We start from the raw sequence: 24860 nt of genomic DNA, 5'->3' as shown, positions 1-24860 counted from the left end.
TTTCATATTTTTCTAGTTTTTTCTCGGGAAAGTCATTTTAGATACTTTCAATCCTTCATTTTACAATACTTTTGACAATTTAGCAAAAATAAATAGAATATTCAGCTATAGTCACTTTAAGCAACAATGCATGTGCTAAAACCTATATGAAAAAGGCCATGCAAAAACGTATCATTTAAATACATGATTCCTTCTTAATTTCTGGAAGTATACATAGAACTTCTTAGGTGGAAGTATTTAAATATATTTCAATTTAAAATTTACATCATGGCTTTATGACAGATCTTTAACGTATCTTTTCATTGGTCGTTCAGAGGGTACAACTATGTCGGTACCAACAGGTTCGCGTAACAATTTGTATGTTATTTCCAATGGAAATACCCCGATTTGGTTCGTTAATCTTATATACTTATATACTTGGGCAAAGTAATCAATCTCATAGCAGTGATCTCCCTGAAGTCTTTTGCAAATTATTGATGTGAGGAAATGTCTATATTTTCTAAAAGCCGTCAACCTTTGGAACGGATGCTTAATTACCAGTACTGTAGAATGTCACATTCTTATCACTGGCTATTATTTCGGTTGTGTTTAACGTCGCGCCAACAGTGTTACGGTCATTATTACGGCGACTTTCCAGCTTTACCGGTTGAGGATTGGGTACACTATGAGAACCAGTGACGCTCTGTATATAAGCTAGCTGGATAGCTTCCTCACATTAAAGAATCCAAGTCTGACACTGATGGGATTAGAACCCACAGCGGTGAGGGGCAAGTCGTTTAAAGTCAACGTCCTTATCCACTCGGCCACGTACACCTCATATCAATTTGGCAGTCCATTATTTAAAAGTACCCATATAAAATAGTGATAAAAATCAAAACAGAAAGGGCCCATCGCGACATACTTTGATCTTTGTTACGAATACAGTAGTACAATATCATAATATTACATCTATGTTGAAAAGAGATCAGAATCGGGCACTTATTCATAGTTGCAACGTAAACGGGTACCAGTTCTAAGAGGAAACTATATATATTCTACACATTCTACAATATTCTATTTAACACATATTAAAAAAGAGTGTTTGAAGTGAAAAAGAATCATTTATTTCAATACTAATGACGACTTTTAAAGGGATTACTGTTTAACAATATTAAAAGGTTTTTTTCCCGTTAATTTCCGTATTTTTAACAGTCAGAATGTATAGTTATCGATACTGTCATTCATAGATTCGGCCTTAAGTGTGCATCTGTTGGCCCATAAGCAGAATGACTGTGTATTTGTATGGGGAGATCAATAAAAACAACTTCAGTTTATGAAGTGAAAGCAAAATGATATCCATATATCTGGCTGAAAAATGCCGCCATTACAATAACAAAATAAAATACAAAATAAAAGTACCACATAGAAAACAATAAAAAAGTTCAAACTAATAGCCAAACGAAACATCTATTTCATAAAGAGAAGGTGGAAAGGAATGTGGTGGAAGAAAAAAATGTCAAATAACAGGAAAATGTCTAGCGATAAGACGTTCTGAAAATTTCTTTGTTATGAAGAAGCTGAACGTTGATTGTTAGATAATGTTCACGTGTAAGCAGATTAGTTTCTGATTGAGATTAAATTAACAGAAACGCAAAAGTGGTGTTTATTTACCGAAATGATAACTTGTGTTTAAGAAAAGAAATTAGCCACTATGACATAAAAGATGTTTTTTAAATATATAATGGTAAGTATGGTATTTAAATCACCTATAGCTGCAAGATCGAATCCTCAACAAACCAGTTTTTTTTTTAATTTTGTTATCTAGTTATGCCTTTCTTTTAACTATACGAGTATGTAACAAGAGTGGATAAATAGTGTGTTTAATTATTAAAAAATATTTTTTTTTTAAATTTCATAACATTGATAAATATTTAATTTTTTAATTTGTATCGGACAATGACTCGGAAGTCATGTTTCGTAAAATATAATAATAGAATAAGTAAAAAATAGACGTGTTAGAAAGCAAATGTTATATTTATAACAATTAGATAAACACTTACCGTTGTGACATACTTTGAATATATTAAAATATATTTTAATATTTTTTTTATATCTAAACTCTTTCTCACACTGACAGCACAATTGTTTCTCTTAATTTCAGTCATTATGAATATAATAAAACAATTTTACTGCAATGGGTGAGAACATACTTCAAAATGTATCAAAAAATATAATTTTTTGTTCAGTTCTAAACCTTCGTGATATGACGTCCACAAATGCGATATTTGTTAGTGGTATTGAAACTAATAGATATTGTACAATCATGAAGTTGTGAGTTTTGAAATTTTTATTGAGGTTTTATAATGCATGACAAAGATTAATAGCTGATTATTTACAATTTTATTTTTACTGAGGTTGATCAAACATGTCAAATCTGACATGGACTGTTACCGGCCTCGTAAGACCTTAAAATATCATCAACATGCGAGTATCTAAATCATATAATAAGTTTATCAACCTATCGATATAGATAGATGTGTTATTACATATTTTAAGAATTTTAATTTAACATTTCTGTATACTTCGCTCGATTATGATATTAAATCTTATGCATGTATAATCAAGTCATATGAATATATGTATATGTTCTTCTAAAAAACAATACCATATTTGTATCAGAAATTAAAAACAGGAGCACCGCAAAGTCGGCCAGAATATAAATTTGTATAATGAATAAATATAATCTTTAAATGAAAACAAGCCAGAACAGAACAATTGTTGGTCTAACTTAATCGTTACATACTTACATGTATTTACATATACATGTATGAAATAATGTGATATTTTAAAAATACATGTACATGTAATATATATTTTTATATACAAATATGTTATAAACGTTGCTGTTATAATTTTAATTCCTTTGTATTTTCATTAAAATATATGTCTGAGAGAGAAGAGAAAAAAACCTATTCCTCAAATATGTTTTATATTCATTATCCTTAAGCTGCGAAGAAATTTTCGGGGTAGGAAAAATGATAACCTAAAATTCACGATTGATTTATGTTACAATTTTAAAGATCGATATTGCGACTTTCAAAAATCTAAGCTCTTGTAACACAATGACTACGAAGAGTTACTTAATTATAGGTTAAGGCTAATTTGCCTTTCAATACATTATTTGTAAATGGTTAGAGATAAATCTTCAGATAACTTTACACAAGGCAAAAAAATCAAAATGCTATGTTAATAAAATAATTTCCTTTTTATTACCTCCCTTACATTAGAGACACTGTCAGTTCACTTTATGTCCATGATATGATTATTTGGAATCAGCAATGAACGGAAGGGTATCGGGCAAATTCATGGTTGAGATATGTGTTGTTGTTTTTTTTTCTATCAAACAAAAACAATGCATCACACAGAGTATGAAATATATGAAATATCAAAATTGAACTGTTGTCTAACCTCTTTGCCCACAGCCAAACTTTCTTTCATATTAATTGCAAAGCATTTAAATGCAAATTCATTTGAAAATAAAACGAGACTTGTGTATGAAAATGAAGATGTGATATGTCTAAATTTTGACAACCGAATAACAATAATTTAACTTAATATATATTTGTATAAAAAGGTGCTCTTAATTTAATATATTTAATTAGTATACGTATTGCTGCATTTACATTTTTTTATAAATCGGATGCAAATTTGTTTGCAAACATTTTTCTTTATATTAGGCCAGTATTATCATTGTATGTCGGTTGTTACGAAATATTGAATATTCAACAACAAGTATCTCATCAACATCGGTAGATATGTGATTTCCTACCACAGAGCTTGAACAATGCATTTACAACACTTATATAACATAATTTAAATCAGTGTTACATATATCATACTCTTATACCGTTTTCTTTCACATTTATCTTCTCAAACTGTAAAATGACACTATCGTACAACATGAACTTAAACATGAGTAAGTTTAAGAGCGATGACGTTTGAATTCATTGTTCCTTACTTCACTTTAAGTCTCTAATGGAAACTATGTGTACCCTTTCTAAGGAAACTGTTTCGTCGAATACTTGGTGCTCATAACCGATAAAAGATTAATCAATTCAGTTCATTGAATCTCACTAAACATTTGTTTCTTCATGTAACGGCTGTTCAAAGTCAATAAGGTTTGAGTTCGAGTTTGTTATTTGGTCCATTTCAATACCATCACATCTCTGTATCTCAATTGTTTCCGGCATTTGACAGTCATTTCTACTTTTACCATAACGGTCCTTTATTGTGTACTTATCTTTGGTTTTACACTGAAATTATATATGAAATTAATATAAAATACTATGATAATTGTTAATAATAGTTCAATTGAAACAATATAGCCATTTTATGTATGTCTGAATTTTGTGATCAAAAGGAAAATGAAAGTGTAGTATATACTTCTAATACGACTTACCGTTAGATAATAACTCATACTCTCGCATAGAACAATACCATATTCTTTAACAACATTTCTCCCAAAAGCCAGTATGATGATGCTGATTCCAAGAATGAGTGCAGATATGATTACAACATCAATTCTCCTGGTGCACTCATTAAACCATAAAAATCCAGGTGGACATTTCTCAAGACAAAAACCATCATATTCAATGAGAGGAGCTGTGCACGAATAATGACACGATCCATTATAATAGAAAGTTTTATACTCATCATCACAAGAACGAATACATGCCCATGTTTCATTATCTGTGTATTCCAAAGGACTTTCTGGTGGACACTCATATACGCATTCATTACCATTCACAAATGACTTCTTCGGACAATGGTCCATACAAGTCAAATTATGGACCTTTTTATCAGACGGACAAAATTCTAAACACAAATAACCTGCATTTAATCTTCGGCTTATTTTTGACCATTTTTTGTCCCATCCTTGTCTCCACTGAGTAACTGTTCTTTCACTTTTGAGAAGAAATCGTTGATATTCAGGACAACTAGCCGCACACGAATTGCCAACTGTAAATGTAGAATCTGGACAAGCATCTACACATGTGGAGTTAAATTGATAAGAACCTGGTGGACATTCACGTAGGCACTCCGAGTATCGATACACACCTTCACACTTTTGAGAAGCTGAACATTTCACGCCTTTTGTACGCTGAATGATAAATAGGAAGTATTCTGGGCATTCTGAAAGACATGATTTATTTACGGACATTGTATATATTGGGCATGTTTCAATGCATGTGGAGTTAAAAATCGACTCATTGTGACTGCATGCAGTCACACATTCAACAATTTCTGCTTGTTTAGTTTCTCTTTTCCAAGAATAATTCCAAGTATCGCTTACAACGTCATATTTCTCAAATGAAATACTCCTGTGACGTTTAAACTCTTTCAATTTTGGACAAGCCGCCTCACATGTTTTGTCAACAGTGTAAAGCCCATCAGGACAAAATGGCTGGCAAGTATGGTTCACTTGATAAAGGTTATCAGGACAACTTCTTGTACATGTTGGCTCTATTTTGATCCTTGTAAAGATATTATTCAAACCATACTTTGCCTTTGCAGTGTAATCGTAAGAGAATGGAAAGTCATGAGGACATCCTTGAACACATGTCGCATTTAAATATTTATAACCAGAAGGGCAAGTGGACAAGCAAGTCATACCGAGAGAATACGTATTTTTTGGGGATTTGGGAAACCCAACTATCGGTTGGGAAAATATTTAAAAAATTTACTGTCAAATACAAGTAATTTTTGTTTTGAAAAGGTGCATATGTACGGACGATCGTTTGGGCATTTGTTATTACATGTTCTGTCTTCAATAAACGTTCCATTTGGGCACTTTTCAACACATGTTGAATTGTAATGATACGTCATTAGTGGACATTCTTGGATGCAATGCAATCTTCCATCTTCTGTCACAATATATGCGCTATCGTCTGGACAAATATCAACACAACTGTTATTGAAAATATAAGGAACATCTAAGGGACATCTAAACAAGCAAGTGTTATTTCCAGACGTAACTGTCGAATAAGGACACGTTTGCTCACAATGCTGATTATATATAAATGGATGTGAAGTTGGACACTGGCTTATGCAACTCGAATTAAAGACATATTTGTTTGGAACACAGTCATCGGTGCAGTAACCATCCTCAATTAGATATTCACACTCCTTAACACATTTATAAAAGGAAATGCCATAAACTGTTATATTCTTTATAAATGTCGTCATTTGTGGACAGGACGTTGTACAATTATTCCCGTGAATGTATTTATGCGTCACCGGACATGCTTTAACGCATGTGCCATTATAAATATATTCATGGTGATCACACATAGTCACGCATAGTTTGGTAATGTAGATTTCTCTTCCAAGAAGCTTTGATGTCTCTCTTAACATCATATTTGTAGGGCAATGATCCACACATGTTTTATTAAAAACAAGATTATTTCCGCACTCAGCAACACATTCCGTTCCATTAATATACGCTGAGTTTGGACATTCGAAAACACACCCACTTGTTGTGCAGTATGGTTTATGTCTTGGACAAATACCGGGTGATGTACAGGGAAATTGACATTCAATCTGCAAATATAACGATAACACTTTAGTTAGTATGTATTCAGTAATTTAAAACAAAACACGAAATGATACCGCTTTTCATTTCAAATTAAAAAGTAACACAATAATAAAATTTGACCGGCTTACCCCGCACAAAAGAAAGGTGATTGCTGCAACATACTGTATTAAACCGGTAAAACGTTTGATTTTATACGTCTCCATATTTCTTGTATCTATTTATGATCAGTAAAACGTAATCCAAAATATGTGTAAAGCACAATACAATTGTACAAGATATCGGTTTATTCTTTAGGGATCTGTCATTTTATTCAACCGTGTAATTCAAATACATAATCAACAAAGGAACGCGTACGATTTTTTTAATATTGATTACAATTCCTTTGTAATCGATAAAATTGGAAATATATTTAACAAACTACGACTTTTATTCAAACCTGAGTCGACGTCAATATAAAGACATTTTGTCGAAAATAAAAAAAACAAAAACTTTAGAATGTTTTCGAGAATGAGTGAACCCGGTGATATGGAATCAATGTGTTTACTGACGGAAAGTGATTCGGATACATTTTCAAGAAACCATAACATTCCAGACTTACCTAATACAAAAGACTATCATCTGTTTGTTTGCTATACTGACTACAATTCAGCCGATGTTCGAGTAATTGTTGAAAATTTGGAAGGCGAGGGATTAAAATGCTGTTATCATGAGCGTGACTTTCAACCTGGTCAAAATGTTTTCCATAACATCAATTCTGCTATAAAACGGAGCATGGGCATCATCATTATTCTTTCGGAAGAATCAGTTAACAGTAGCTTCTGTCAGCATGAAATTCACCAAGCGGTTCATACAAGAATAACAGATGACTACACAATCATACCTATCAAGATCGAGCCATGCGATATTCCTGATAATCTGAAAACAACAACATACATTGATGCTCAAAACATAGAAACGATAGAAGTTCATAAACTAATCCTAAATGCATTTTTACAAGACGGTAAGATTTCATTTTTTCCACAAGATTCTAATGTTTTATAATGAAAGAAAGTACAAGAACATTACTATATTTATATTATTTTATATTTAGTCCGATAGTGTAGAAAGCATGTATAGTCATACACTTAATATATATTGTTATGTGTTAAAGCATAGCAAAACACAATAATTGCTTTAAGATTCTATTACAAACTCTATAATTATGTTATTACAAACTCTGTTGCACTAGCTTTTGTATTCGTTTTGCAATACCATGTTAAAAACTACACATTGTTATGAATCTACTTCATAGATGTTAATAATATGTATGTATACATTAACATGCCTCTGAGTATTTAAAATTCTTTCACCAGAATGTGTCATATAAACCATATAAATTCCAGTATACGAAATAGGGTATAGAAAATGTTTAGAAGGAAATAAGCCTGTTCACACAGACATTAAAGTATGAAGTATGCTATAATAAGATTCAACTTAAGAAATATTACAATAACTTGGTGCTGAAACTTTTTTTTATCTTAAACAGTTTGGCACGTGGAACACAACAGTAAGTAGTTTTCTTAGTGTATGATATATTTAATTGTTTTTCATAAATATTACCATTGTTATCAGAATATATAATAATAATTCAAGCTAGTAACGTTTTTAATTCTGTATTACTACTTTAAATCTGACATGGTTTAAATTAAAGTGAAGAATACTCTTTATTTTACATTATATTATAGATACAAATGGCTTTTGTTTTTCAGAAATATAAGTATAAAATAAAATTATAAAATCAAGCTCGGCAGTAGCGTTTTTAATTTTACTATTTATACTTTAAATCTGTAATGGTTTAAATCAACGTGAGAATACTCGTTATTACATTATATAATAGATACAAATGGCTTAACTCGACGCATGTCAATGACACAATATAAAGAAGGGTGCAAATGGACTACAGTATCAAGATTCAAATTACTGATTGACAAAAAAGAAAGAATGTCTCTCAGGAGAAATGGCTTTGTTGTAAGTTGATTTTGATAAATCATTTACGGGTCGTGATCGTTTGCTCTTATTGTTTTTGTGTCATATAGCAACAAATGGCAAACCTTTTGGCAACTCATTTAATTCAATTTCATTGTTACTTAAGCAAAGAACATCTTTTTTCCAGATCTTATTTGCTTCTTGTGAATCTCTTAAATTTAAGATGGACGAATGGTCTTAGACATTTCATACTAGGATTCTAAATATCCAGATTAATAAACTAGTAGTTGAAAGAAACTGATTTCAATGAATTATGAATAAATTTAAATTCCTCATGTAGAGACTCAATCAAAACGAATCTGCAATTTCCATGTCATTATGCTGTTTTAAATGCTTCCGAGGGATCACTTTTTCAGATATTTATAAATGAAATGACAAAATATTTGTACTATTGTCAATGTTTGTTAACACAACATCATTTTACACTAAAAAACTTAGACGTGTTGTATATTTCGTCAAAAAGATATTTGTGAAAAAGTGTAATTTGATAAACCTTTTTGTAGGTCTCAGATGCGAGGTTTGATGAAATGGAAGCCATTGTCAGCAACTCGTTCCCTGTTAAATACAAACACATACTAATACATCTTACCAGATATACAACACTTGTATTCTTTATTCTGAGTCTAATAACTGTTGGTTTGGAATTTACCTACGTTTCCTTCAGTTTTGGTAGAGAAATGGATAATTCTGGATGGTTAAATACCAACGGTTTTATAGCAAGAGGCATTTTTGTAAATATAATCTTTTGGCTTTGTTTAATTGCAATTGATGGTTGTGGCAAATTGTTCCGTTTCGAGAAATGGAAAGGATTTACACATTCATATGAAGAAAAGGTAAATATGTTTGTAGATGATCAACATGAAATTACTGTGTATTTATCAAACATAAAATGGTATTACGGACTGCAGTTTAAAGCATAACATTTTCAGTAATTTTGTTGATGCTTAACACACATTTTAGTTTGTTATAAAATAAGAGCTGTAAATGAAAAAGAAAGCAACCTTAAGATTGAAGTTTCAACTTTGGACATATCTTGAACATATAAATATATGAAATAAAATGAAAAATAAATGTCTCAATTTGTGTTTTCAGCATATTTGATTTTTATTTGTTTGGGTCGTCAGACAAAACAAATAATGGTAGCGAAATTTCAGACCCTGATATGCTTATTTGCAAAATCCGTAAGTAGTCCGTCATGAACTCCTCGAAGCGGTATTTTCCCTTTATAAGTACACTAACGCCGACAAATTAAGGGGAGATCACTGCGTAAAGATTGTCAAATGACAGGTGCATTAATTTTCAAACCTTCTCAGGGAAGAAAATATAGTTCCCGATAAGTTGAAAATTTCTAATATTGTATGATTCTTTAACATTTCCGCAAATAACCGGAAATATATTCAAATAATATTGTTAAGCGGATGAATATCTTTTAAATCAATGAAAATTGCCCGGCTATTACCGTAAAGCTTCGGATTATTTGAACGCCTAAATAAACATTTGTTATTTAGACTTTCGGACAAAATAAAGTAAGGATATTGACTCTAGGACAGGGACGACTTCAGGCAGTCGACAATCGATAATCAATTTCATTCAAAATTAATAAGGATTACAAACAGTAATTTAGAATACTGTGGTTTGTTTTCTTATAACTTGCCCGTGGTCCAGGGTTACACGCTCGTTTAGGAAGCAAGAGGTCTGCGGTTCAAATCCTAGTTAAAGGAAATCATCTTGTTGTTTTTGTTGTTTTTTTTAATTATTTTAGCCAAATAAACATTGAATTGAAAATAAGTGTTGCAATTAGCCTTATAGCCAATTTACTACAGTTATAACAATGGAAACAGCATTGCTGGCACTACACAAAAACAAATTAGTTTATAATCTCACAATCATTACCTTTCTGATATTCCGAGACCCAAACAAATTCTGTGCTTTGATTATATATATGTTGACAAATATCGACGTTGATGAAAGGTCTACTGTTTATGACATTTATGAAAACGATAATTTATGTTACAGGCAAAAGAAGAGCTGAACGAGAAACTTTGGAACAGAATTAATAGAGAGACAATGAGAGACGACAAATATTTTGTACTCTTTCAAGACGATGTATCCTTTTATTAGAGTCATAATTTGATGATTTTGACACTGGAATATCAAAGTCAGTTATTAGAAAAAAAAGGAAATAAAAATAAATATTGTCCCAGACTGTCACTTTGTAACAAGTACTAGTATACACTTATCCAGACTCTATTCCATGAATTTGTGTGTTTAATTTGGTGAAATAATATTTGTTTTGACAAAAATTGAACTGTTAAAGCTAACATGAAACGCACCGGAGTCAATTGAAGGACTCGGGCCTTTTATTCTTTGAGAAGTAGACACTTTAACCCTTTTGATAATTCTCCCATCTGCGATGGCTGCATTCAAAGAACCCATTGCTTGTTCGATGCTTAGCACCTGCTTGTACGACGTCATTTGATTACGTTATGCTTTGAAAATGAAACTACCGGGCGATCATTCTATTAAGCTGTTTTAAATTTGCGCCCTGAGTCAAGCAAAAATTTATACAAATACAAATGACGAAACGAGAAAACCCAATTCGGACGTATGATTTATGCAAGAATAGTGCTTATGCATCTTTATGAGCATTTACATCAGTAAAAACCCTCTGACTCTAAACATCTATTGCCCTGTGGGATCGGGCTTTAAAATGCGTACTCGTGATTCTGCAGATATTGATGCATTAAAACAAAGCAACATTAGCCCTCAATTAGTCCTCACAACAATCATGATATGTCCTCTGCTTGCAAAGTTTTTATGCAAAGATAGCCAATCGTCTTGATTTAGTTTGCATTGCTCCCTCAATACAATGAAACATTAACCTCATTATTATTATCTTAACAGTCTACCACTTGCAGCATTTGAACATTGTCCGTTTTGACCGAAAGCCATGCCAGGTTGAGTATACATATTTCTTTTCATTTTTTTTTTCTATTCGTCAACCAATTTAAATGCAAGTTGTCCATCGTGTGCTTCAAATATTATAAATATGGTATTGCTTTAATGTCATTAAAGCGACTTTCAAATTATACATAGGAAAACCTACTGCTTAATTGTGTCCATGTTTACATTTTCCAGGACGTTTTTGTGCGACGATGTCAGCTTCTAAAATCTCTGACGAAATACATGTGTCCAGGAGAGACGGACGTTGTAAGTTTTATGTGTTCCTTGTTATTTGTATTTTCTTGTAGTTTCAAAAATAGCATGACTAGTATGATTATTCATTATGCTAATTTTATTTAAATCATTCTAGATCTTGCGTAAAAGAAACTCTTGAAAATAGCCATCATTCGAGGGAGAGCAATAAGGACAAAAAGTAAACAGTTGAAAAAAAAATCGTAGACTCACTTTTTTGAGTGACAGATAGTGTTAAAGCACACCCTAGCACCGGGTTAAGATGTATTCAGTTCCCAATAGTTTTTTTTTTGTTCATAGACAAGATACCAAAAACCATCAGCTGACATCATTTACAAATACTTAGATTTATTTGAAAGCTATATTCTTCTATATATCTGTTGCGCTTATTTCTTAAATATTGCAAATAAAATTAAATATTGCAAATAAAATAAATACGTCATAAATTCATGCTTATTTATCTATTTTACAGGAATATACGGAGCGTCTGGTTGAAGCATATTTACAAAAGGACTTTATCAAGCTGACTATTCCGACCAAAGGTGACGGCCGCCACACAATGATAAACGGGGCTTCATGTCTTTGTTCTTTACTTGAGAATGAGATTTTAAAAAAGGATGATGATGATGATGATGATGATGATGATTAAGTGTGACTTGTGTCGTTCAATCAAGTGAATTCAATAGCATGACGTGTGGCGGGCTTATGGCATTATTATACATAAATAATGCTACTTGATTTCATTTGGTTTCAATTTTGAAAGACAAATTTTAAATTATTTTATCACTTTCATACAAAAATTGCAAACTGATTTAGTAAATAACTAACACATATAGACCAGAGCAGTACATGTTTTTTTTTTTTCTTTTTGACTTGATTATTTCTCTCCTCATGCAAAGTATATTTATGCAATATTGTGCCTTAGTCAAAGAATAAACTAGTTCTCCTATTAGTTATAAAGTCATTTCCTCGACATAGCTGACGATTTCTTTTCATTTTTAACTGAACTTCTCTTTTTTTATCTCGTTCCAACAAGTTATTAATTCCTTCCCAAAGGATCCAAAGTCGTTTCCTCGAAGTCAGACAATATTTTTTCATAAGTTGCATATGAACATACAAGGATAATATAAAATTCATCCTCTACATACTTCATTTTTATCATGTTTATAGCATTATCATCAATTTTTATTTTTCGCAAAAAATAACCGTTTTTCTTTTATTGGTTTAGACATAAAGCAGCGGAAGATTAAACCAAAGAATTCTTTGTTATAACCTATTTGAAATGGTAATCCATTTCAAAGTTAGGAGCTAGCAACTTTTTAAGGAGGATGGAAAATCTTGTCTCTACAATTTCCAAAATTGGAAGACTGTACCAATCGGACACTTTTCAAATTGCTTAAAATGAATCTAATAAACATTATTAGCATTAAATATCCAAAATTAGGATCAACACAATAAAAAAATATTAAAAGTTTACCAAAAAACATGCAGGTAAATTTACTGTTTCATAATAGAAAATAATCCCATGGGATTTACATGGCAGAAAATCCCATGGGATGAGTAAATCCATCGAGAAATGCTTGGCAGAGTTTAAATGATTCCATTCACTTAATTTCAAATCGTCATATATTTGACATGTAGATCTGATCGCCAACTACTCTGTTTCACTTTCTGTCCCATTCTTATTTTTCATTTAAGCTATTTTAAGCTAACCAACGATGCAAGTGGTACACCTTCAGAATGTATGAGCCCCGCTATCTTGATTTATGGACCGCGACATCTTGACTGAGACAGGGGGGCTGTAACTTTAGTCTTAGGGCCCGTCTACACCTATCCATGTCTTGAATGCAAGTATCATATTCTCTTGTATTGCATAGTGTAGACACCCTACTTAAATGAGTTTAAAGAGAAATTATGTGACATCCAAGAAGATAATTCCTTGCAAGAAAGTGAGGGCCCGTCTACACCTATCCAAGTCTTGAATGCAAGTATCATATTCTCTTGTATTGCATAGTGTAGACACCCTACTTAAATGAGTTTTAAAGAGAAATTATGTGATATCCAAGAAGATAATTCCTTGCAAGAAAGTTAGAACACATTTTATTTTTCTACAAGTTTTTGGCTGTCAAGACACTGATAACACCGGTTTGACACAAAACATGTGCCCCGAAGGTGTGATAGTGTTTTTTTATTATTAATTTCTTACGTTTTTGTTACTGATTCAGTGTTCATGATCTGTAAATTTTAGTAAATGTATAAAATATCTTGGTCAGAGGAACATATCAATACACTGATACACAGAAGTGCACAAAAAACATTTAAAAAATCAGTTTTCAAGCAGTCAAAATGGATTTTAAATGATCTTGTTCATTTAGTGAATAACTTTCATCAAATAAAGAATTTGCATCAATCTATCAGCTCAAAAAAGATTTTCTCATATTTTCAGTTATTTTAAAAGAATGTACACATTTCAATTTCATTTACTCCAATGGTTTTACTTAATTGCATCATTTTCCAGCGTTTTTATTCAAATATTTTACAGAAACATGATAGTATTGCAAAAGTAAAGGTATAAATCCTGGGCATCTTAATTAGACATTTCAGTAAAAATTGTGCCTGATTAAATATTGAAAGGGTCATTTATTAGCTTATCTAAATGTGACATGTAAGAAACTTGAATAGGTGTAGACGCGGCCTCAGTAATTAGCAAAATAAGAAGTAGCAAAAGACAGAAAACAGTATATTTATGGAAGGTTAAGTTAGCAAATTGCAATACAATTGTATATCGTAATAGCCATGCTATTTCTGATTAGACAATATTTTTTTAGTAAAACGTATATTGTTATATCAAAACGTCTTAATAAAAAGTTAATGCATATTGTATCTCCTCTTTCTTTCGGACAAGTAAACTAACATGAACAATGTATGTATTCCAATCTATATTCTATTTAAATGATATATTGTCCAGTCGGTTATAGCACGTTTCAAAGTAAAAGAAAATGCATCGTTGTTGAGTATAACAGGCGGCGTTTAGAACGCACATTTTATTGAAAGAATACGCCAATTAACCACTGGCGACCAAGACACAGACTTGTTAAAAACAATATTGATAAACTAAGGGTTGCCCAAGAAATAATGTGGTAGGCTAAAGTTGTTTCAAAGTCATTATCAACCGTGAAGTTAGACTTGTCAGTAATTTAGCTTCAGATAAAAACAAAACAAATTGAATAGATATTGCGAGTATATTTTTATATAACATCATGTGCTCGTATCTAAGCGTTAATTTTATGTTATTTTTCTAGAATAGAGCTTGGGCGCCGACATTTTGTTCACCAATAATATGATTGAATTGTGAAAATGGCATACATTTTTTCAAACGGTTAAAAATGAAAACCAATCGTCATTCAAGAATGCGAAAGCGGCCACTGATTGGCGGATTGAAATATCACAGGAGGGTCGACCTATATTGGCAACAGTCGGATCCGAAACCGTTGATACATTTCATTTACGAGCCAATTTAAATCAGATTAATTCCATCACATTTATTTTTACTTACACGATCAATAATTTACCTGCCGTTATCATTATTATAGCTCTTTCTGACTAAGATTTAGGAAAAAATGAAATAATTGAGAATCAGGGATATTTCAGATACAATTCTGTGGAGGTTTGATTTGCAGAATTATAATTATACAGCTCATTATGCTAATCACGTTTTAAAAAGTTGGTAAAAATTAATGGTGAATCCCATACAATAGGCTCTCATCCATATAATTCAATGTCTATCATTATGTTTTTTATGTAAATTGATTGACGTTAAAGAATAAATTCGTCGCTACAACCCTCAATTAGGGTTGATAGTGACGTATTTCTCATGTATAACAAAAATAGAAAACATTTTGGCCTAATAATAAAAGATTTCTACGGATTAAAATCTTTGTGTGTCTAGTTATTTGTTTAAATAGATATATCTTATCTCCGGGCATATAGCCTTACTTATGCGTAATTATGCATATATTGCATAAACCTTTTGAATATTTCGTCCTTTTCAAATCAAGCAAACTTTACTTCCATGAGGAATATTGCTTTGTCATGTTGAGATCGTAAAAATTAATTATCTATTCATATGTTCAGTCAAACCTAAACGTTCAACATTTTTGTTTTTTTTTTTTCATTGTATTAATCGACACTTGACCATTGATCTTAAAGATTCAGACTTACACTCTTTCATAGCTAACCGAGTTCAAGACTTTTTTATATAAAAAATAACACAGACAGAAAACATTTCATTTTTCAAGTTTTTAATATTTTAATATTTCAGTAACGATAATTCGTCAACACAACATAAAATTTGTGCTAGACGATCAATTAATTAGATAATGATAAACGATTTAAAACAAACCACACAAAAATATTGATAAAGTATTTTAAGATATGGTGCAAAAAAATAGCATCAGTAGCAAAAAATAGTATCAATAACATAAAATAGCATCAATAACATAAAATAACATGAAGCAGTACAAATAGTATAAAATATCAACAATAGCATCCATGTAATATAATAGTATCAATAGCATAAAATAGCATCAATATCATTGGGGTAAATATCAAAGCTGAACACTTTAAAATATTGACAGACATAATAAAACTTATGTCAATTCAGTAAAACTTATGTCAATTAAGTCATAAACAAAAACATAAAAAAAGAAATCAAGCGTTGCCTTTTATGGCACAAAACATGTACATTTCAAATTCTAATGCCGATACATTCAATATCATACAAACAAGAACAATTTAAATTGACAAATCAATTCACAATAACAATGGTCTCAACTGTAATAATGCAATTCGAAATACAACTAAACTTGACTAATAACTGACCAAAAGAAATATAAACAAATATTGCCCTATTTTTATTTAAACATTTTTTTCATTATAAACACATAATTTGATTAACATCACACTGACTTATCACATCATAATAACTCTGAGTACAGCAATTTGTTCAATATCATATGTAACCATTTAATATCAGAAATGTTTTTTTTTCAATATCTGAGCATTATTCTTTAATGTATGCTCTATTTTTCAATATCTGACTATTATTGTTTAATAACAGTATCATTTTTCAACATATGAGCTCTTATCTTTATTATCTTTATAATCTAAACTTTTTAATCTCACTTTTTCAGATTTTTAACTTAAGTATATATAAAGTTTCAATATTTTGAAGATACAATATATGTAAACTTTCAGTGTTTGTGTGGACTCTCGCAAAAGATACCATCTATACCTGGAGGACACACACACTTGTAGCTGCCATTCGGTTGTGAAACACATTTTCCTCCATTTTTACACTGATGATTAGCACATCTAGTGTCTATAAAAGAAATGATAACAATGATGATAAAAATGTGACGCGATTAATGATGATAATAATGATGATGATAATGACGGTGATGAAACTATTGAATAAAGAAATGTTCGAACAATACAAATGATTATGGAATGTACACGTATACGTGTGAAATGAATTTAAAAAAAATACGCAACGATTATAAAAAGTCTTATGATAAAATACAGGCGCATGAAAGAAAAATGATGAAAGAGGCAACCATTATATCGTTCTTGTTTCAAGTGTGTTAGAAGATAAAACAGACATTGTTATAGAAAAAATACCTACCAAGTTCGCAGTTTTTGCCAGAATACCATCGCTGGCACTTGCAAACATAGTCTGCCACTTTGTCCTCACATTGGCCTCCATTTTTACAAGGATTGTTGGAGCAATCATCAATGTCTTAAATTGACAAAAAATAATACAATAAATATTGAAGCAATTACATAAACACGTGAAAAATATTTTGTTGAAATACAAAGTAAATTATGTAGTCTATCTATTTAATTTTGATTCAACGTTTGAAAACAGATTCAGATTTTAAAATATTTAGTAATGAACATTAGTCTGTGATACAGTCAGTCTTTCGATTCGACCATTATTCTTATATTATGAGTATTTTAAATGTAAAATTACATTATCATTAACGACGACGGCGGTCACCATGACGAACATGTTGTGTGTGGTCGTTTTAATTATTTAACAGTTGATTGCTACTTTATAATACAAGGTATCGTATAACATTGCTGATTTTTGCATATCAGACAGGAATTATCTACTGTTTACACCGGTTCTAGAAAAACCGGTCTTACACCCCCATGTAAAGACAAGTCGCGCCATTCCCACACGCCTTTTATTAATGAATTGCGTCATTAGGATCGCATTATGGTGCCGTTGCAATGAAGTTGTACATTCATACGTTACTATGAGAAAGAACGCTAAATGATAATATTAGTTTTCTTAATTTCTTTTCGAAATATTATTTATTTGTAATATGCAAGAAAAAATCAAACACCGGCTGCCGGTACAGACCGGAATATCTAGCTCTCAGGTTTCAGCGAAAACTCAGTTACCCTCGAGCTAGATGTTCCGGTCTGTACTGGCAGCCGGTGTAAGATCCTTAAAGTAAGTTTCTGTAAATTATTATTATTGCACAATTCTGCGTTACTTTTTGCACAAATCGTTATTTTCACATTCCAGCGTTATTGGATATACACGGTGTTAATGGACATATCAAATTAAGACTTACTGTAGCATACAGCATTCTGCCATGTACCGGAAGCTGTACATGTGACATGTGGTTGACTCGGTGCGTAACCAGTGTCACATTTCACAGTAGCCTGTGACAAAAACAATGTGCTGTCCCACTCAAGATGACCATGTTCAATCTTTGGATTACTGCAGTCTGAAATACAACATCAACATCAACTCGTATTGGGAAGAAAGATTGAAAAAGTATTATAATTTATAATTATGTGAATAAGCGCAATGACGTCATGACATAATCGAATCTAACTAAAAGGAAAACATTATGTTTAAAACTTGAATAGTTTCAATGAACGTTACGGACACAATTTCGGTGCAACGATCCTTTAGATAATGAATATGTCTGAAATATGGTTAAATATACATAAAATTATATCTATATATTTCTATATCAGTTCTTATTATGGGTAATTGTTTTATGATTGACACTGCCTACAATAAGTTGTTTGTTTTCATACATGAATTTTATTATTTCTATAATCTAAGAAAAGTCTAATGCAAAAGTTTGCCTGAAATATGTCAAAATAGAAACTTTGTCCTGGCATGGTTAAACTGAAAATATTTGCAAGTGCCAGTTCATAAAACATGGTTATGGTTGACATGAGCAATTTCGAACTGCCATTCACCCCATGTCGTCTCCATTCCACACCGGTGTAAGCAGGCTTTATCGAATTAAAAATAAGACTCAAGTTCAATGGAAGACTTACCAACTGGCTGGCATGTCGCTTGTTCCCACATCCCGTCAGCCTGACATGAAATCTTAGGTTTATTTCGCTGATATCCGGGGGCACAAGTAACGGTGGCTGTTGCACCAAACGTAGAATCTTGCTCACTATTCATTGTTGATTGTCCGTTTTCGATTTGTGGTAAAGTGTTTCCACAATCTTAAAAATGTATAATTGATTATTATGTATAATTATGAAATATATAATACATGTGCAGATTCGTTTCTTTGTAACACAGCAAAGAGTAGCTGACAAGGCAAAAAAAGTCTTATATTTGATAATGACAATGTTATCTGTCTTAAAATATCTAAATATCAAAATGCAGTAATATAAATTAACAATTTTGGAAATATTGAAAGACTATACCTACCAGTCACGTGACAATATACAGACGACCATTTTCCGTTCGCTTGGCATACAGCTTCCGGATTTGAACTCGAGTATCCGTGTGAGCAGACGACAGTTGCTTTTGCTCCATATTTTGTTCCTTCTTCCTCATTTACAACGATAGAACCATAAGGTATAGATCCTGGTTCCCGGCAATCTGTCATAGAAATTGAATGCAAAAACTTTAGTCCTACTCGTAAAATTTCGGAAATTTCCGTATGTAAATGCGAAAAACTCAAGTGATCCGATTGAAATGAAACATTGAGAATGGACAATTGCTGCTTTTTTCTCTCTGCGATATTCATGAAAATTTGACCATTTCTCAATTAATCATTTAAAAATGATTTCATCCTAAATGAAATTGAACAACATACATGTAGATATGATAAAGAGTCAAGACGGTACAACAGTAAGCTATGGGATGTAAACATTTCATACATGGTTAGGAGCGATCAATGTGTTCTATAAATAGAATTGATTTGTATAAATCTAATCAATCAATATTCAAATCGATCGAATTACAGACATAGCTACACTGTTTTGATAGTTATAAACAAAAGCACTCTACCTTTGTATTTAATGTATACAATTGATCGATTAAACGTTAAATAACTATGATAAACTTTTGTTTAGAATGAGTTTTATTGAGCTACGGTATTGTCATATTAATCATTAAAGCCTCCAGTTTCGGAGATATACCAATTTTTAAAAGAAGTTTATAAAAAGTTTAGGATATGTACAAGAAATAACGTTCCTTTAAATAATTTGAAGTTTTTAAGTTTTAAATTTGAACGTTTTAAGCAATATGCGAACAATTAACTTATCATTTCACCTACCCTTTACTGAATAGAGTAAGGGCTAGTTTCGCTTTTTATTTATTCATTTTATTTTGTATTATTTTAAGTTCTGTAATTTTTAAGAGAGCTAGGATAATAAAAGTCAACCCTTAATTAATCTTTACTAAATTTTTACCATTTTAAATACTTTCTCAATATTTTGCTATAAAAAACAATGAATCTACATGCACGCTGCTTTAATGGTATAAAAGATATGTCAACAAACACTGTTCGTGTGCAACCTAGCGTAGCGAGAAGGAAAATGGCTGGCATTTATCGATTTATCAGGTATAAACTGTTATTGAAGATGAGTAAAATTAAACTCGCTACAAAAGACCTATTCAGCATGTATATTATCTCAAATAAAGTATTTTCAAAAATCTTAAAATTTGAAAATTTCATATGATGATAAAGTAAATACCTGTTATCACTCTCTTTATATTTTCTCTTCCAATTTTTGAGCCAGTAAAGACGGCTAAAGTGGCGACAAATCCAATTACCCATAATGAAGTGGTAAATGAGTAGGTTTTTTCTCCTTCTTGTACCTTTGAAGCGGTTACTTTGACTGTTTTCTCAGTTGTTGAAGTTTGCTGTATCGTCTTGCCATATTTCTCTGACAAAGTCAGCTCCGACGCGTACGTTCTTTTAAATTCTTCGTCGTCGTCGGTGTTCCCCCGATGGTGAATATTTCCAACGTATCCTAAACGCGTCGTGTCCCTCTCTTGTTTCATGATTGCAATTTTGTTTTATGGTTATATGTGTATTTGTTGAGTTACTAACTTAACTGATGAAATTCTTAAGTTGCGGGAGCTTTTAAAGAGCTCTGTCTGGGTTTACCATTGTTGCGACAACAAATTTCGCAATGGGTTATTTTTAACTTGGTTTTCCAATATTAATAAGTTTTTGTATACAGCGCAAATTTAAATAGCACACAAATTGTCTTTATAACTATAACAGCTAGTACGGTTAGTGCGGACCGGAGGTAACTCTCTTTATGTCACATATATGAGTTACATCCTTTTCGCACCAATTCCTCAAAAGTAATTAATTTGTCTAATCAAAATGGATCGTTTCATATTTACTATAATGAGTATTTTTATTGGCATATCTTCTTAACTACTGATATCTTCTGACTTGAAAAAGTAGGATATTGTTTTGGCAAAAGAATGTACAGTGAGTCTTGTGAATACACATTTGAGGGTGTGTGTTGACTTAATCGCCAATTTGTTTGCGATAAAACCTATGGTTGTTGTATTTTTATATATTGCAACAGTAATGATCAATCAATCAAGAAATTTTAAAAATGATGCAAATGATTTGTAATGGCACAAGAAATCTCGCGTGATTGGAATACATATAAACAAACTGTATGCAAGAAAATTGTCGCAATATATTTGGCTTTATATTTCCTGAAGTTTTAATCATTTGATTAATTCGTTATTTGACCCGTTCTACGCGTGTCCGGCTAAAATTTCTATTTTCAAACATTTCTTTAAATAAATTCATCCCGTGGATATTGACCGGGTATTAATTTACACCTCAAAAATTTACCGAACATTAATCTCAGTCCAACCTAATAAAATTCAGATACATACGAATAGTTACAAAATGATCATACATTATATAAGTAATAGAAAGAGCACCGAAACACGAGGCTATCTGATTTGTACGAGGGGGCGTAGCCCCCGAGTATTAATCAGATTGCCGAGTGTTTTGGTGTTCTTTCTCTTTTGTATCATAGTCAAACATAAAAACAAGCTCCCTGTTATCACAATATGAAACCCCGGCAAAAATGAACCAATGAACGAACATCTGAATATGACATTTCTGTCGCTTTCCCTTTCTATGCCGTCACAATATGTAAACCCCAGCAAAAATGAACCAATCAATGGGCATGATCTGGAGTGCGGGTAACTGATACCCGCACTCCAGTTACCGCACTGTGCATGTATATGTATACGATTTAACTCTGACACATTTTCAACAGAAAGGTCCCCAAACTATGATACAAGATTGAGATAAATTCAACATTCCGATAGGGATTTTAACATTTTACTTAGTGAAGTAACCTTCTTTATTTAATTTCATTTTTACATAATGTGGACCTAAATATGACTTCCTAATTACATGTCTGAGGTGTATCAAGCTATATCTGAAGAAATATTTTCAAAAATGTCATTATGAAAACAGTAACTTAGATTTCTTGTTTTTCTCGAAACACAGTTTCTTTATTTACTGCACATGAATGTTCAATGTAATCGGAATAATGTTCCCAAACAAAATATATTGCTGCTGTTTTTAGATTTGCTGTCCTTGATTTCTTGCATGCGCTGCCTGCTGTCAAATATAGTCCCTTCATTTTAGATATTTTAAAACATTCATTTCATAAGACAGTCTTAAATTAAATAAAATATAAAGCTATATAGTTATACACTTTCAGATAGCAACAATGCGTTATATGATTCCTTCTTAATGTCTTGAAGTATACCTAAACCTACTGAGACGGAACATTTTAAATGTATTTAAATTTAGAAATTACATCATGCTTTTTTTACTGATATTAAACGTATTGCTATTTCATTGGCCATAGCACCATATTTGTTTTCTTTCCATTGGCTTTCAGAGGTACAATCATGTCGTCACAAACAGGTGCGCGTACCATTTTTAATGTTATTTCCAATGGAAATACCCCGATTTGGTTCAGTAACAAGATACTTGGGTAGAGTTACGACAGTGGTCTCCCCTGTTTTTATATACTTTTGGCCGATAGTGACTTTCATGAAATTAATTATATATAAAAATATTGTCAATGAGTGAAACCCAGATACATTTATTTTATATAAAATATTATAGCTGGTGTTCACCAGAGTTTCAATCTTGCGTACAAAACAAAATCTATCTATTTCAAATTAGTCAATTCTTGCTGATTTTGCCGTGTAATGTCACATCATAATGTCAAAGTATAAATGTTGAAACATAGCTCTGTAAAATTTAAATTCTGTATGCAGATATTTACTTGCTTCTAAGAAACAAATTTTACATTGAGCGGAATTAATTCCACTTAGATATATGAATATTCTTTTCACTGACTTTTAATATAGTCTGTCTACAGTGAAAAATATATTTTATAATTTCACTGTGAAAATTATCTAATATAATTTCATTTTCCACTGCACAGCATGTTATAAATCACTATAATACTATTGTCTTGTATAACTTTTATTCAGTTTTTTACTCCAGTACCATTTTTATTTTCCAGTTCGAGGAGATGTTTACCCCCATATTACACAGATAGCAGCCAAACATGTAGGTACCGAGAAGAGCTTCAACTGCTATGTGCTACCAAATTTACCTATGAGCGCATCAGCAGAGCGAGTGACTAAAATTATTGTAACAAATAGTACAGATATGTGCGTAGATGGTGTTCCTGTGGAAACAAAAACTATACAAACAGCTCTCAGAGATTTTCTTATCTGGCTGAATCAGTTTCGCTATGTTTTTCTGATTGCTCATAATGGAAAACGCTTTGACTTCCCAATCGTTGTAAATGCCTGTCAAGCTAGTGGAATGTTTAATGAGTTTTGTTCATGTGTGTTAGGATTGGTAGAGTCTTCACGTGTTTAAATCATTCTCTCCTAAACGTGAGTCTTACAAGCAGGAGGACCTAGCCCGCTCATTGCTCTCCAAGGTGTATAACGCTCATAACGCACTGTGTGATGTTGATTGTTTGTCCGACCTGGTCATTTATGCTTTGAAACAGGATGATAAGTGTATTACAGTCAAGAGTTTCTCTCCTAGTGATGTGAAATACAATATGGATTCAAACAAAGAGAAACATAAAAACTTGCCATCTTTGTCTATTTTGATTGCAAGTGGCGTCATGAAATCTTCAACTGCAGATAATGTTGCAAGTTCGGGGTTAAACTTTAAACATTTACAAACAATTTTTCAACGTAAGGGAGAGGATGGACTTTATAATGTGTTTACTATGAAAAATAGTGAAGGGTTGCCAAGAGTGACCAATTCTAAGAGAGTTTTGGAATCCGTTATTCCAAAGTTAGTGTCATACTTCGATGGCAAATAATAAGTCATGTATGATAATTCTGGATAATTTTTATCTCAACTGTTCTTATGTAATAACTGAAAACTAAGTTTTCTTCATTTATTTCTAAAACATTATTCATTTGATTTATTTGTATAGCAAGAATCAAATGCAAATTGTATGTTTAACAGTTGTTCAAGACATTTTAAGCATTTTTCATGAAAATATGGCTATCAAAATTCAAGGGGGTCATCTTGTTTGTGTTCTTGTCTAAAAGAAACTGGACGGTAAAAGTTTCTGATTTTAACATATGTTATTGCTCACACATTCAGAAAAATTCACTATTGCAGTGTTCCAAATTAGCAGTAGTCTGATAGCCCCTGACTACTAAATTTCTGCTCGGGCTACCAACTTT

General features: G+C 31.7%; 4 protein-coding genes across 4 annotated transcripts in view; 2 read left to right on the top strand and 2 right to left on the bottom strand.

Annotated features, from left to right (window-relative positions):
• The window catches only part of LOC132735641 (sushi, von Willebrand factor type A, EGF and pentraxin domain-containing protein 1-like), a 30070-nt gene extending 8816 nt beyond the window's left edge, over positions 1–21254 (bottom strand). Inside the window, exons 1-3 of the mRNA XM_060722618.1 lie at positions 20825–21254; positions 19551–19724; positions 19163–19339 (exon numbers count right to left, since the gene is read on the bottom strand). Coding sequence (XP_060578601.1) covers positions 19163–19339; positions 19551–19724; positions 20825–21134 — 661 coding nt within the window. The 5' untranslated portion in view covers positions 21135–21254. The remainder of the gene's footprint in view (positions 1–19162; positions 19340–19550; positions 19725–20824) is intronic.
• Positions 2226–5673, bottom strand: LOC132735642 (proprotein convertase subtilisin/kexin type 5-like). The gene is made up of 2 exons (XM_060722619.1): positions 4439–5673; positions 2226–4292 (listed from the first exon to the last, which is right to left on the bottom strand). The coding sequence occupies exons 1-2, from the start codon at positions 5648–5650 to the stop codon at positions 4113–4115; spliced, it is 1392 nt and encodes a 463-aa protein (XP_060578602.1). The 5' UTR covers positions 5651–5673; the 3' UTR covers positions 2226–4112.
• LOC132735643 (uncharacterized) lies at positions 6945–16567 on the top strand. Its single transcript, XM_060722620.1, has 8 exons — positions 6945–7574; positions 8100–8120; positions 8451–8581; positions 9103–9432; positions 10616–10705; positions 11518–11556; positions 11738–11809; positions 12267–16567. Exons 1-8 carry the CDS (start codon positions 7070–7072, stop codon positions 12441–12443), a joined length of 1365 nt encoding a protein of 454 aa, XP_060578603.1. The 5' UTR covers positions 6945–7069; the 3' UTR covers positions 12444–16567.
• A 1782-nt stretch (positions 21255–23036) lies between the features above and the next one.
• On the top strand, positions 23037–24027 carry LOC132735640 (uncharacterized). Its single transcript, XM_060722617.1, has 2 exons — positions 23037–23052; positions 23663–24027. The coding sequence occupies exons 1-2, from the start codon at positions 23037–23039 to the stop codon at positions 24025–24027; spliced, it is 381 nt and encodes a 126-aa protein (XP_060578600.1).
• Positions 24028–24860: the final 833 nt, after the last annotated feature.

Source organism: Ruditapes philippinarum, unplaced genomic scaffold (assembly GCF_026571515.1).
Source record: "Ruditapes philippinarum isolate M1 unplaced genomic scaffold, ASM2657151v2 ctg5157_1_1_1_1, whole genome shotgun sequence".
NCBI lineage: Eukaryota > Metazoa > Mollusca > Bivalvia > Venerida > Veneridae > Ruditapes > Ruditapes philippinarum.
Note: the sequence above shows the minus strand (reverse complement) of the source record. Positions and strands in the feature narration are given on the sequence as shown.

Coding starts and splice junctions, on each gene's coding strand:
- LOC132735642 (XM_060722619.1), bottom strand. CDS start 5,650: ATGACTTGCTTGTCCACTTGCCCTTCTGGTTATAAATATTTAAATGCG. Junction 4,293..4,438: donor GTATGAGTTATTATCTAACG/GTAAGTCGTATT, acceptor ATATAATTTCAG/TGTAAAACCAAAGATAAGTA.
- LOC132735643 (XM_060722620.1), top strand. CDS start 7,070: ATGTTTTCGAGAATGAGTGAACCCGGTGATATGGAATCAATGTGTTTA. Junction 7,575..8,099: donor AAATGCATTTTTACAAGACG/GTAAGATTTCAT, acceptor TATCTTAAACAG/TTTGGCACGTGGAACACAAC. Junction 11,810..12,266: donor GTCCAGGAGAGACGGACGTT/GTAAGTTTTATG, acceptor TCTATTTTACAG/GAATATACGGAGCGTCTGGT.